We start from the raw sequence: 14,272 nt of genomic DNA, 5'->3' as shown, positions 1-14,272 counted from the left end.
CAATGTTTGGAAATCCTCTATTCCATCTTGAATCAGATAACAAGTTTTTGCTACGTTTGGGGGCCGGTTGTTCAAACGGATATGAGACATATCCGATGTTTGGATTGAATTGTGGAGTATAAATTATTGAGGAGATATATCTGGTCAATGTTTGGCTAAAAGTTTTACCGCCCGGATTAAATGTCCGTGTCAGATATATTATCTCGCATGAGACGTATAGTACCAAGAGGATGCAATTTTATCATCACTGTTGGTCTAATGAGATTAACGAGGGTATCTCTTTTATCTCTTTTTCTTTTTTAGTCGAACAACCGGGACCTTGGTGTGTTAAATTATGTGAAGTCCAGACTATTTTTGATGGTGAGATTGGAGCAGTAACTGAAATTTGAAGGAAGAGCAAAAAAGAGGAACTTCGACCACAGTGGGAGTCGAACCCACGACCTTTTGATCCGAAGTCAAACGCGCTAATCCACTGCGCTATGCGGTCACCCTGTTGGCTGATGTGTTTGTTTTAAGGGATCATACTCTTGTTCTCAGTATGGCAGATACAAGAGGTTTTTTCACTTTCCAAACGCATTTTTGGGTAGTGATTTATATACTCCACTTTTTACTAACCGCACTTCTTTTTTTTGGTGTGTGTGAAGTTACCAAAACACCCTCCCCTTTTCAATATTTTCTTCTTGTTATTATCCAAATGAAATTATTTTCGTACAAAATTTAAGGATATTTTGGTAATTTCATTCACTCAAAACAAAGTAAAAAATAAGTGCGAAAATCACTCCCTTTATTTATATAACAGTATCATTTTTACTTGCCCTTTTCATTTATATAAGACTGTAAGTCATAAGTGTCCGATCCAACTTACTCACACCCCAACTAATTTCCGAGGATCCAATCCCATCAAGAATTCAATTAATGCCGAGAAAAAATTTATGTTTCAACCGGCCCCATAAGAAGTAGCAATAAATAGCACCTGAAAGGTTTGATATGATTTCAGTACATATCAACATAAAACGGTAAATGGTATTTAATCCAACACTACAAATCTCATGTTTTCAAATGATACCCATTTAACACGACTTTTGGCGTTATTAATTTTCTCAACCAAATGCAATAAGAGAAATAGAGAATGAACTCGATTATTGAGGTGGGCTCGGTGAATACCCAAAAACAGTATGAACTGTATCCTAAGTCCATTTAAGGTTTAAAAAAATTGATTTTCACGTTCCTTTTTTTTGATATCAATACTCTCTTTTTTTTTTGTTTTATAGTGCATGTATTTTTTTGTAAAAGACAAAAAAAGTATGAATATAAAAAAGGAGTGTGAAACTCAATTCAAACAAAATAAGGACTTTCTTCAAAACTAACACACACTACGAGTCGCTGAGTCGGCTAGTGTGTTTCTGAGTAACCTTTACCAATAGTAGCAAAGAGGGAAGAAAGAAATAAACCCTGCACTCTGCCCGGCCCTCTATCGATCTTGATCTTGGTGACTCTCTTTCTAAAACTTTTGATTTCATCGATTTGAAATCTCAGTTGAATCTGAATCTCTCACTACTGAATTTCTTGAAGTCGATCTCTTTCTGCTTAAAAAGGTTAATTGATTATAACTATGATCGATATGAATACGGGTTTAGATCGGTTTGGATTTTGAACTAATCAAGTTTGAATAATTGGGTTTTGGAATAGACCCTTTGGTTTGATTGTTTTGGGAATCAAGTTTGAATTTTGAAGGAACAGGTATTAGGGCTGTGATCTGGGTTGTCGAATTTTTGAGGTTGTAAATTTGAGGGTAGATGTTAGGGTAATCATTAGAATTTGGACCTCTTTCTCTATCTCTTTTCCTGTCAGAGGATTGTCAAGTTGTCATTAGTTGGGTTGGTGAAATCTCTTGATCTTGTTTGGTAATTGGGTATTCAATACACATCCAAATTGATACGAGCATTGGTTTGGATTGATCTTTGAAATCTGAAACTTGGAGAATTGGGTTCTGGAAGTGACCCTTTGGTTTGATTGTTCTGGGAACCGAGTCTAAATCCAAAGTAACGAGGTTATGATATTTTTGAACAATTGGGTGTGAGAAATATCGAGACTTTTGCCTACTTGTGTTTCAGTTAGAGGGTTTTATCAGTGATCAGTTGCATTGGTATGAAGAATTGTGTTGGTAATTCAGAGAGGAAAGTTGATTTTGTTTCATATTGAAATCACCACGAATATGGGTTTGGGTTGGATTTTTAGCTTTGCAGTTTTGAGATTTTTAGCATCGAAGTTTTCACCATCGGATGCTGAATATAAGAGAAAAGGGTTTTTTCATTTTGGACTATTTGGGTGTTTTGGGGAGTTGGGAAGTTGGGTTCTTTCAGTAGCAGCTAATATCATGTTCTGCGGTGCGAAGTTATGAGATCCATGGCTCATTGGCGTCCAAATTGTTTGCCTCCAGTGCTTGTACTATCTAACTCTGGGAGTTTTCATGGCAATCCTCGTTGGGACTCGTGTCTCTCAGATGAGTTTAGTTTATTTCTTTGATTATGCTGCCATCACTGCTTCAACAGTTACTGGTTGGTGTGTCATCGTGTCATTTGTGCTCAGTTCGCTAGCAGGGTGAGGTTCATCTTCCTTTTGTTTGCTCCTTATTGATTGTCGTGTCCGTATACTAGTTCCTTGCTGATTTGTATGGGAATAACATTTGTGCGGTTCTGTTAGAATTTTTTCTTCTTTGAAGCAGATCTGTTTACATGCTGTATTTGGTTGAGAGGGCAAAGAAGTGCTTAGATTTCTCAGCCACCCTCTACATCATCCACCTCTTTATATGCATCATGTATGGAGGTTGGCCTTCATCAATAACTTGGTGGATTGTGAATGGAACTGGAATTGTAGTGATGGCATTGTTCGGTGAATTCTTGTGTGTAAGACGTGAGCTGCAAGAAATACCCATAATGAGATTCCGTTCAAGTAAGCAAATGCCTTTTCCCTTGCTATTTAGTTATGCCTAAGAGTGACTACATGAGAGATTTCCTTTTATGCCTCAAATACTCAAAACAATTTGTTGCCTCAAGTTCTATGCTGCCTTGTTCTTGTATGTGTCACCGCTAGTTTTGCACATTAGATCATTTGTTATCAGTTTTGCACTGCAGCCACTGCTTTATTACTTCCATTCTACTCTCGAGCCTTTGGTATTTCCTTGAGATACATCGATTTTAAGGCAAATTTTTATTTTTGCTTCACTTTGATTTTCTGGCATATTAAATTTACTGAAATGGTGCTGTTTTTATGGTCAATATTGATCTTATTTTCGATTGTTTTAATCATATTCACATTCCCTTCTAGATTGTCCTTGGGTTTATTTAGCAGGTATGTCGGGGGTAGTCTGGGTAACTAATGTGGTACTTTTGTTTGTTTTTGAGATCTCCAATTTCTTGCTGCTAACGTCCAACTGTGAATGGTACACTTCTATTGAGAATACTTGTGCTGGTATCATCTTGCCTGGCTTTTGTACCCCTTCCAGCTAGACATATGAGACGAGGCATCTCCTTCATTTTGATTGTTTGACATGGTTATTGGATTCTATGGCATGGCGGAAATTACTTTGCTTGATATTTGGAAGACATACTGTTTCGTGTTTTGTAATGGATGTGTTTACCTTCTTCATTCAGTATATGAATCGTACAGTTTAGCCTAACATTGACCATCTATTTGGTTAATGTATCATAAATGAAAATAATGCAATTCAAATCAGTTTGGCACTTTCCTCTATTTGGAAACCAAGTTAAGATCTACACCGTTGAGCTTTTTGAGGTGCCATCTCAGGTCTCACAGTCTGATACAATATCATTCTCTGTACTCGCATAAGAATAGAAGTCTCGGCCTTGAAGCGTTTCTCTCGTTGTTTGGATTGGTTGTTAAGGCTTCAGTTTTCCATTTTCGTATTTTGTTTGGTAACTACTCAGAAGCCTTTGATTGAAGTGAAATGCCATTTCTGTGTTGGATTTTGCTCCTATTCAGTTCAATATATACATGCTTTTGCGGTGTATGTTTGTGAGGGACTAGTTTTTGCAGAGGCCTGGTGCTTACAATACCTTCTGAAAACATTACTTGCTTTGCATGGAGTTTTTTTTTTTGTTCCAAGTGCAAGGAATACAATATCATCTAGTTCCATGTATATTGAACAGTTGGAGTAACGAAATTCTGGTGTTTCCAACGAAAACAGCAGAATATCGCGAATTCACACCAGAACAACGAATCAAATAAAAGAAAAAGTTGGCAACATGAATTCGGAAGTTTTGACCATTTGGCTTTCAGAATAACGTTTATTTTGTGATTTTATACATGTTCCTTTTTTACAACTCAGTTAACCAATCTGTAAATTGTCAAAGTTTATCAATTAATTGGCGTTTATGTACTTGCACAAGTTTTAGTTCCTGTTTGTAAAAAGTTTCTTTGTATGTTCGCAATCTCCTTTTGGCTGTTTTGAAATGTTTCCCAGACATTTGTCAAATGTTTCCATTTCTCTTTTTGGCGAAACAACGCACTGCAATAAATTTCTTTCCTTCTTCAAGCGATAATGTCAGGAAAACTAATTGACGGTATTTCTTGCAGATGTTTGACTGATTGGAGAAACTCGACAGGCAGGCAAGAACAGATTTCCTTGCAGGCTGAAGTGACCGCGGTTTTTTGCTTTTTTTCCTGAATTGGGAGGAACTCGAGACTGATTGAGCTTCCAACTTTTTGAAGTCTTTCTTATATCGAATTCGTTCTCAGCTGGCAGCAATAGCAGGCCATAGCAATCTGAAATTTCTTTTTGGTGGAAGCAGAGGAGTAGAACTGCGTAGGCGACTGCGTTACGGAACCCTGATTGTATAATTGGTGTGGTTTCAGAGAGATTTCAGTTCCCCTATGTTTGTAACTAGTGGATGCACGTTGAAATCTAATATAGTCTCAATTTAAATAAATTATTTGTTATACCCAACTACTCTACGCTATAGTTGTAATCACCACAAAAGGTCAGTTATCATTTTAATGTGTGTGTGTGTGTGTGTATATATATCCTTATTTGATTATGAAAGACAATATTTACATAGAGATACATAGCCTAAAAAATGAGGGTGGAGATATATAGATTTATTATAATAATATTCTCTGTATTTTTGTGTGTATGCAGTTATCAAAACACCTTCCCCTTTTCAATATTTTCTTCTTCTTGTTATCCAAATGAAATAATTTTGGTACAAAATTTAAGGATATTTTGGTAATTTCATTCACTCAAAACAAAGAGGGGAGTGTGGTTAGTAAAAAATGAGTGCGAAAATTACTCCCCTTATTTATACACCAGTATCTTTTTTATTTGCCCTTTTCATTTATATACAACTATAGGTCATGAATGTCTGGTTGAACTTATTCACACCTCTGTTAATTCTTGAGGATCCAATCCCATCGTCTATAGGGGGAGTTCGATTAATGCCGGAAAAAAAGTTATGTTTCAACCGGCCCTATAAGAAGTAATAGTACCTGAAAGGTTTGATATGATTTCGATACATGTCAAAATAAACTGTAAATGGAATTCAATAGGATGCTGCAACCTTCTTGTTTTCAAGTTGATAATATATATTCTAAAATCACATCAAATGATATCCCACTTTTGACGTACTATTTGTTGAACACAAATTTTAATTTTTGAAATTTTACATGCCTACACTATTAACCAGATCCAATAAGAAAATGATCTCGATTATTGAGGTAGGCCCAATAAAAACACAAAAACGCCTTGAAGCAGATTCACAAGTCCACTCTCTCGAGCAAATCAAGTTTGTCAAGTTGATAATCTTCCTCCCTCAGTAAAGGCAAGAGTTTGAGCTCTGCAAGAGGGTAAAGGTAGAGTTCAGGATTATAGACTGCCTCTGAATCCTGTAAACTCACTCACTCCGCCATTCTCCGTTGACATAGGAGTATAGCCCAACCTAAGACCAAAAAAAATAAAAAATCCACTTTCTCAAAAATCACACACACACGACGAGTCACTGAGTCGACTCAGTGTAGTACCGAGTAACCTTTGCCAATTTTTAAAGCAATAGGGAAGAAAGAAACCTTCCACTCGGCCCTCTGTCGATCTTGATCTAGGTACCTCCCTTTCCAAAACTTCTGATTTCATCGATTTGAAATCCCAGTTGCATCTGAATCTATCGCGGCTCGAGTTTCCCAAATACCTCAATTAAGACCGTGTCGAACTGCTGAATTTCTTAAAGTCGATCTCTTTCTGCTTTAAAAGGTCAGTTGATTATGATTATGATCGATATGGATGCGGGTTTGGACGGGATTCGATTTTGAACTAATCAAGTTTGAAAATTTGGGTTTTGGAATCGACCCTTTGGTTTGATTGTTCGGGAACCAATTTTGAATGTGATCTGGGTTGGGGAATTTTAGGGTTGTCAGCTTGTAATCAGTTGCATTGATAAAATCTTTGGGAATCTGTGGGCTTTGTTTGATAATTGCGTATTCGATACACATCAACATTGGTTTGGATTGGGTTTGAAATCTGAAACTTGAAGGATTTGGGTTCTGGAAGTGACCCTTTGGTTGGATTATTCTGGGAACCAAGTCTAAATCCAAATTAACGAGGTTATGATATATTTGACCATTTGGGTGTGAGAAATTTAGGGACTTTTTGCCTACTTGTGTTTCAGTTGAGAGGGTTTCATCAGTTGCATTGGTATGAAGAATTCGGTTGGTAATTCTGAGAGGAAAGTTGATTTTGTTTCATATCAAAATCACTACGAATATGGGTTTGGGTTGGATTTTTAGCTTCGAAGTTTTCACAATTGGTTGCTGAATATAAGAGAAAAGGGTTTTTTCATTTTGGACTATTTGGGTGTTTTAGGGAATTGGGAAGTTGGGTTCTTTCGGTAGCAGTTAATATCATGTTCTATGGTGCGAAGTTATGGGATCCATGGCTCATCGTCGTCCAAATTGTTTGCCTGCAGTGCTTGTACTATCTAACTCTGGGAGTTTTCATGGCAATCCTTGTTGGGACTCGTGTCTCTCGGATGAGTTTAGTGTATGTCTTTGATTATGCTGCCATCACTGCTTCTACGGTTACTGGTTGGTGTGTCATAGCATCATTTGTGCTCAGTTCGCTAGCAGGGTGAGGTTCATCTTCCTTTTGTTTGCTCATTATTGTCGTGTCCATATACTAGTTCCTTGCTGATTTGTATGGGAATAACATTTGTGTGGTTCATGTTAGAATTTTTTCTTCTTTGAAGCAGATCTGTTTACATGCTGTATTTGGTTGAGAGGGCAAAGAAGTGCTTAGATTTCTCAGCCACCCTCTACATCATCCACCTCTTTATATGCATCATGTATGGAGGTTGGCCTTCGTCAATTATTTGGTGGATTGTGAATGGTACTGGAATTGCAGTGATGGCATTGTTAGGTGAATACTTGTGCATAACATTCCGTGAGATGCGAGAAATACCCATAACGAGACACCGTTCAAGTAAGCAAATGCCTTTTTCCCTGCTATTTAGTTATGCCTAAGAGTGACTACTTGAGAGATTTTCTTTTATGTCTCAAATACTCAAACAATTTGTTGCCTCAAGTTCTATTCCATGTTTCATTTTTTTCTAAGATTTTGATGTTCGTGCTCCACTTTTTACTGATGGCGCTCCACTTTGTTCATGAAGTTACTAGTAACTTCACGTTAAAAGTGGAGCACCATCAGTAAAAAGTGAAGCGCGAAAATCAGTTTCCTTTTTCTATCATCATTATTTGTTGGGTATCTGTGGCTGAATATGCTGCATTGTTTTTGTATGTTTCACCGCTAGTTTTGCGCATTAGATCATTTGTTATCAGTTTTGCACTGCAGCCACTGCTTTATTACTTCCATTCTACTCTCAAGCCTTTGGTATTTCCTTGAGATACATTGATTTTAAGGCAACTTTTATTTTCGCTTCAGTTTGATTTTCTGGCATTAAATTACTGAAATGGTGCTATTTTTATGGTCAATATTGATCTTATTTTCTATTGTTTTAATCGTATTCTCATTCCCTTGTAGATTGCCCTTGGGTACATTTAGTAGGTATGTCGGGGATAGTTCGGGTGACTAATGTGGTACTTTTGTTTGTTTTTGACATCTCCAATTCCTTGCTGATAACATCCAACTGTTAATGGTACACTTCTATTGAGAATACTTGTGCTGGTATCATCTTGCCTGGCTTTTGTACCCCTTCCAGCTAGACATATGAGATGAGGCATCTCCTTCATTTTGATTGTTTGACATGGTTATTGGATTCTATGGCGTGGCGGAAATTACTTTGCTTGATTTTTGGAAGACTATTCTGTTTCGTGTTTTGTAATGGATGTATTTACCTTCTTCATTCAGTATATGAATCGTACTGTTTAGCCTAACATTGACCATCTATTTGGTTAATGTATCATAAATGAAAATAATGCAATTCATATTAGTTTGGCCTGGTGCTTACAATTTTACCTTCTGAAAACATTACTTGCTTTACATGGAGGTTTTTTTGTTCAAGTGCAAGGAATAAAATATAATCAAGTTCAATGTAAATGGTTGGAACATTTTCGCTTGCTAAGATACTAAAATGAAACTGTTGGAGTAACGAAATTCTGGTGTTTTCTACGAAAAACAGCAGAATATTGCGAACGCATACAAGAACAATGAATCAAAGAAAAGAAAATGTTGGCAACACGAATTCGGAAGTTTTGACCATTTGGCTTTCGGAATAACGTTTGTTTTGTGATTTTATACATGTTCCTTTTTTACAACTCAGTTAACCAATCTGTAAATTGTCAAAGTTTATCAATTAATTGGCTTTTATGTACTTGCACAAGTTTTAGTTCCTGTTTGTAAAAAGTTTCTTTGTATGCTTGCAATCTCCTTTTGGCTGTTTTGATATGTTTCCCGGAAAATTTGTCAAATGACTCAAATGCTTCCATTTCTCTGTTTGGCGAAACAAAACACGGCAAGAAATTTCGTTCCTTCTTCAAGCGATAATGTCAGGAAAACTAATTTTACGGTATTTCTTGCAGATGTTTGACCGATCGGAGAAACTCGACAGGCAGGCAAGAACAGATTTCCTTGAAGGCTGATAGGTGCTGCGGGTTTTTATTTTTCTTTCTTGAATTGGGAGGAACTCAAGACTGATTGAGCTTCCAACTTTTTGAAGTCTTTGTTACATCGAATTTGTCAGCTGGCATCAATAGCAGGCCATAGAAATTTGAAATTTCTTTTAGGTGGAAGCTGAGGAGTAGAACTACGTAGGCAATTGCGATAGGGAACCCTGATTGTATAATTTGTTTGGTTTTAGAGAGATGGGGTTTTTTTTTTTTTTTTTCGCGACGATAATATGTTTCCCAAGAGGAAAAACTAATCTGGGCATGCCAGTATTCTGGTTCTGCATTTGAAAAACATTACGAAATTTTCACTCACTAGAACTTCTAGATTAGTGGAAACACTCCCTAACGCTTCAAATTTGGTCCAAAATGCGACAGAAAAAGGGCAACATCTACCTTTTCTGGACATAATTTGGATCAGATTTCAGTTCCCCTATGTTTATAATTTATGGGCAAGCATAGATTGGTCGATTCAATTGAGTTTGCGTAGGCAAATGAGAAATTGAAGGCTTTTTTTGGCTAGAAAATCCATTTGGATTATTTTTTGTCCTTATTCATTTTTTATTTTGCATTTGTTAGTTTTTTTTCCTTTTTTTTTTGGATTATTGCTTCATTATGACGAGAGAAATCTAAAAGTAAAAAATTAACATCGAAATCCAATTTTTTTTTAATAAGGACAAAAAAAATCGGCTTATTGGCTTGTTTTTGTTTTTATTCAAAAAAATTGGGTTTCAATTATAATTTTTTCTTTTTAGATATCTCTTGTCACGATGAAGTAATAATCTACAAAAAGATTGATAAAAAACAATAAATGCAAAAAAAAATTAAATAAGAACAAAAAATTTATTCAAACGAATTATTTAGCCAGAAAAGGCGGCCCCGAACAGCAAGTATTTAAGAAAAAGTTATCCATGTCCTATTCTAAGAAAGTTCAATTGACCAACGCTCGAGCTAAGAAAACACGCTTGCAAAATCGTAATTATCCGACCTTCCTCGGATATTCCTAACCCAAAGCTTGTATAAAACTCGTGGATCAAAACTGGAGGTTGATCTCCACCATTGATTCTGCCACGTTTCAGCATCGACGGCTGGATAAGCATTGCATGATAAGTTTCAGCATATCAATTGGAGCTAAATCCCCACCGTTGATTCTGCCAAGTTTCAGCATCGACGGCTGGATCAGCATAGTATGACAACACAAAAGAAAAGTCTCACAGGAATGGTGTTTGAAGAATTTGGGAGTCCAAATTATTCACTAGCAGCAAAGCATTGCAATTTGCACCACTATATAAAGAGGTCTTCTGTCCTCCTTCAAACTAAAAAGCACAGAGCAAAATACCCCTTAATTTTCCTTCTGCAACATTTGCAATATTTTCCGGTGTCCTCTACTCCAACACCTGCAAATGGTAATTTATTTCATGGAATGATCCGGTCCTAATAACCGTCGAAGTTTTATTTTCACATCGTACGATAAAAGTATGTCACGAGCACGTACTAACCTTATGTTACTTTATAGAGTATATCGCATGCACTATTGCTATTCTTCTTGTAGAGTATTGCTGCGTAAACTAGTATTTTGTACAACATTTCGATACAAAACGATGACGCCTTTCGTAGTCTCTCTCTTCTTTTCTTTTTTTTAAACCAAGACGACCACCATTATGGTTAATAAATTACCTTATGGGGTCGGCATGATGCCCTAAATTCGAGTCAGAGCAAGATTTTATTAAATTTTTTTGCATCACCATGAATCAGAATTGAATAAGCTCATACTGTATATTATGATTTGAAATGTGCAATTCCCTTGCATTGGTGTTTGGACTAATAAGCTTTTTGTATGGTTGTCTTGTTGAAAGGCTGGCAATGGCAAGCAACAACATTTCACACTTAAAATCGAGGTATGCCAATCTTCGCGCCTTTGAATTTGCATTTATTTTCGGGATCATTGGGAGCACTAATGTTATTAATTTTGTTTTAATCAGAAAGAGTTTGATCGACGATCGGAGAGAGTTAAGTCTCTGGATTTTCATCCGACAAAGCCATGGTAACATATTTTTGCTTTCTTGGCCACTCATCTAATGCTACATGTATAAATAGAAATAATGTTTCTTCATCCAAATAAGGTGCAATGTGGGAAATTAACATTTGTAGTTAATAGAGCTCATGAATACGGCCTCGATCTTTCAGGATTCTAGCAAGTTTACATTCAGGAAAAGTCTGTATCTGGAACTACCAGTCACAAGTAAGCAATTTGTTTCTTATGTTTACCGACAGGGATTCAGAAAGGTATCTATGGCTAACTCAAGATTCATCTATTTTTACAGGCCATGGAGAAATCTATCGATGTCACAGAGTCACCGGGTATAAAATCTCTCTGAGTTGTTATGTTTTCCCTTGCCTCTAGTTTATGCATCGGTGTGTGTGTTTTTATCTACTAAATCAACTTGAGCTGAACATTTTTTCTTCCACTTAACAGTGAGAACGGCGAAATTTGTAGAACGGGAACAATGGATTGTTACAGGATCAGATGACAAGTTTATTCGCGTGTACGATTACAATTCTGCTGAAAAGATTAAAGAATTCGAAGCGCACACGGATTATATCAGGTCTGTGACAGTGCACCCTACCCTGCCATGTGTTCTGTCAGCGTCCGATGACAAGCTGATAAAGCTTTGGGATTGGGAGAACGACTGGGCGTGCACTCGGGTATTCGAAGGGCATTCCCATTATGTCATGGGAGTGGCATTTGAGCCGAAAAATGCCGTCGTCTTTGCTAGTGCATCACTTGATTGCAGTGTAAAGGTATGCATTTGTCTCGAAAAGTCTGTATTCGATCACAAACAGCCCAATGATCAAAACTCTCAACTATGCTGGGAACCAAGTTGGGCTTTTGACTGCATGCCATAGCTTCAGGGCTTGAATTTCCCGGGTTTCGAAAAGTTTCTGTTTTATCAAGTACTTGGTCTAAACAAACTGATACGGGAATAGGCGTTTTTCGGTATGTTTCTCTGCAACTGTAGCATGTTTCTTTGTTTTACAGGTATGGGATCTTGGTTCTCCCAATCCAAGTTTCACTCTGGAGGAACATTCAAAAGGGATAAATTGTGTTAACTTCTTCACAAGTGGTGATAAAACATATATAATCACTGGTTCTGATGATTATGCTGCTAAGGTATGCCAATGAGTCTTTATTATTTTTATTTTTTTTGCATTAGGCCTTGAAGAATTTCATTTCTGTAGAAATGTTTCATTTCTGAAGAATTCCGTTTAATATCTGAACTATATGTTATAATTGCATCTCAGGTTTGGGACTATGAGAGCGGAGCCTGTGTCCAAACCTTAGAAGGCCACACACACAATGTCACTGCAGTATGTGTTCATCCAGAAGCCCCTATAATAGTCACTGGTTCCGAGGATAAGACACTTCGCGTGTGGAATGCAACAAATTTCAGGTACACTGATCCGAGCCCAACAGCGTAAACTTTCGTACTGTGTTTAACATATCTGTGCTCATATGATCGCCACAAATTGAGCAAGCACACACTCTGATATATGTGGTTTGGCTCATTTTGGATTGCAAACTATTACTTGTAGGCTTGAGAACACACTGAACTATGAGCTTGGAAGAGTTTGGGCTATTGGTTGCATGAAGGGTTCACCACAGTAAGTTTTTCAGATTATTTTTGCCACTTTGTAGTATTTTTTACTTAATCATTTCAACAGGATTGTAATGGGTACATTTATCCTTCGAACAGGATTGTGATTGGTTGTGACGACGGTATGGTTTTGGCAAAAGTCGAGTGTTCTCGCAATTGGGATTCTGCGGAACTTCAAACCGAAGGCGAAGAGAAGGAGGACTAATCTCGACGCTGTTTGATGCCGTATTTGCTGCTACTGATAGCTCGCCCATGTTTTTCATTTGTAAAATAATGGTGTGTAACTTCGCGGGTATTCCGGTTGGAAGAGAGATAAATGTTGTATACTTACTTGTGCTTCTCTGTGTATTGAAGCAACTTATGTATGTACGGTGTATAGTTTGTTTAAGCGAAATAAATGGCCACTTATTATGCTTGAGAGCCAATTCCAGTAGAATAATGTGATTCATGGGTAGCTTCAACGTGGGAAAGGCATAGTGTCAATATCCATTAAAGGTAAATTTGATCTACATAACCAACAAATGGGCATGCAAGAGTCAACGGTCAAATAAAGTGACTTCAGGAACCACTGCCTAGTGCAGTTAGTTACCTACCACTCTCCTCCTTTAGGAGACGGAGGTTCGAGTCCATTCGTGGACAGTTTGGAATTAGGGTTATGGATAGTCCTTACACCTCCTGTGTTAACCTAATACACCCCGCTAATCATATTGTGTGGGAAAAAAAAAATAGAGTGACTTCAAAATCATGCTAAGTTTGTTAAACAATTTTTATTTATCACACAAAACAGTAGAAATATTTTCCACATTAATGCAACTCCAATGAGGGTTAACCAATTGGGGCTAACTAGCAAGTTAGCTACCAATCTACACTCTCAAACGAGATGCTAAATTGTCAAATCTCGTCAAGTACGTGACTTTTCTTTATTGAAATCCTGTAATTATATTCTTACGATATACTACTTTTCATCAATTCGATCAACTGAGAGAGAGAAACTTCACAAATTCCTAAGTCGCAAGAAAGTAAATTATTGTGAATTTCCTACCGTCAACGTGAATAGTGGCGGAACCAGGATTTTAGACCGTGGGGGACCAACTTAATAGGCACATTTTTATTTACACTAAAACTTATTAGTATACAATAGAGTTTTTGATTTCCAATATAAGAAACTTGTGCATTATAATTACTCTAACTTAAAACAGTATGAATCATTTTGTTCCCTTTACTTAGGCTACGACAATACTCACATGCCTAATTGTATGTTTATGAAAGAAATTAAGAAATGAGAATATAAAATAATCTATTTTTTTACTAAATCAAATTAAAATTATTAAGATTATATGAAACTGTTACATTAGTAATATTAATAACAGTCTTTCAAAAATCACGGGCGGCCGGGGCCTGCCCGGCCCCAAGGTAGCTTTGCCCTTAAACGTGGATGACCTATCTTTGAATAGACCGGGGTGGCATTTGTCGAGGTGTCCATAAGTTGA

General features: G+C 36.9%; 2 protein-coding genes, 1 non-coding gene and 1 pseudogene across 4 annotated transcripts; 3 read left to right on the top strand and 1 right to left on the bottom strand.

The window, feature by feature from the left end:
- Nucleotides 1–413: 413 nt before the first annotated feature.
- Nucleotides 414–487, bottom strand: TRNAR-UCG (transfer RNA arginine (anticodon UCG)). The gene has a single exon. It is a non-coding gene; the product is annotated as a tRNA-Arg (tRNA).
- An 879-nt stretch (nt 488–1,366) lies between these two features.
- LOC131309818 (uncharacterized) lies at nt 1,367–9,439 on the top strand (annotated as a pseudogene).
- On the top strand, nt 5,983–9,439 carry LOC131309819 (uncharacterized). Of its 2 annotated transcripts, none has more exons than XM_058336446.1 (3): nt 5,983–7,135; nt 7,257–7,486; nt 8,045–8,470. In XM_058336446.1, the coding sequence occupies exons 1-3, from the start codon at nt 6,912–6,914 to the stop codon at nt 8,155–8,157; spliced, it is 567 nt and encodes a 188-aa protein (XP_058192429.1). In that variant the 5' UTR covers nt 5,983–6,911; the 3' UTR covers nt 8,158–8,470. The 2 variants fall into 2 exon arrangements, with proteins under 2 accessions (XP_058192429.1, XP_058192430.1); XM_058336447.1 differs by lacking the exon at nt 8,045–8,470 and adding an exon at nt 9,043–9,439 and having other exon boundaries at nt 5,986–7,135.
- Nucleotides 9,440–10,449: 1,010 nt separating this feature from the next.
- Nucleotides 10,450–13,194, top strand: LOC131309817 (coatomer subunit beta'-3-like). The gene is made up of 10 exons (XM_058336445.1): nt 10,450–10,532; nt 10,983–11,024; nt 11,109–11,170; nt 11,314–11,368; nt 11,451–11,487; nt 11,603–11,928; nt 12,167–12,298; nt 12,430–12,578; nt 12,721–12,789; nt 12,882–13,194. Exons 1-10 carry the CDS (start codon nt 10,530–10,532, stop codon nt 12,985–12,987), a joined length of 981 nt encoding a protein of 326 aa, XP_058192428.1. The 5' UTR covers nt 10,450–10,529; the 3' UTR covers nt 12,988–13,194.
- The last annotated feature ends 1,078 nt before the right edge of the window (nt 13,195–14,272 follow it).

The sequence above is a fragment of the Rhododendron vialii genome, chromosome 12a (genome assembly GCF_030253575.1).
Source record: "Rhododendron vialii isolate Sample 1 chromosome 12a, ASM3025357v1".
Classification (NCBI taxonomy): Eukaryota; Viridiplantae; Streptophyta; class Magnoliopsida; order Ericales; family Ericaceae; genus Rhododendron; species Rhododendron vialii.
Note: the sequence above shows the minus strand (reverse complement) of the source record. Positions and strands in the feature narration are given on the sequence as shown.

What these genes read in the sequence shown, in the direction of transcription:
- LOC131309819 (XM_058336446.1), top strand. Translation starts at nt 6,912, where the DNA reads ATGTTCTATGGTGCGAAGTTATGGGATCCATGGCTCATCGTCGTCCAA. An exon ending in GTGCTCAGTTCGCTAGCAGG is followed by an intron (nt 7,136 to 7,256) that starts GTGAGGTTCATC and finishes TCTTTGAAGCAG; the next exon opens with ATCTGTTTACATGCTGTATT. An exon ending in CATAACGAGACACCGTTCAA is followed by an intron (nt 7,487 to 8,044) that starts GTAAGCAAATGC and finishes ATTCCCTTGTAG; the next exon opens with ATTGCCCTTGGGTACATTTA.
- LOC131309817 (XM_058336445.1), top strand. An exon ending in ATTTCACACTTAAAATCGAG is followed by an intron (nt 11,025 to 11,108) that starts GTATGCCAATCT and finishes TGTTTTAATCAG; the next exon opens with AAAGAGTTTGATCGACGATC. An exon ending in TTTCATCCGACAAAGCCATG is followed by an intron (nt 11,171 to 11,313) that starts GTAACATATTTT and finishes TCGATCTTTCAG; the next exon opens with GATTCTAGCAAGTTTACATT.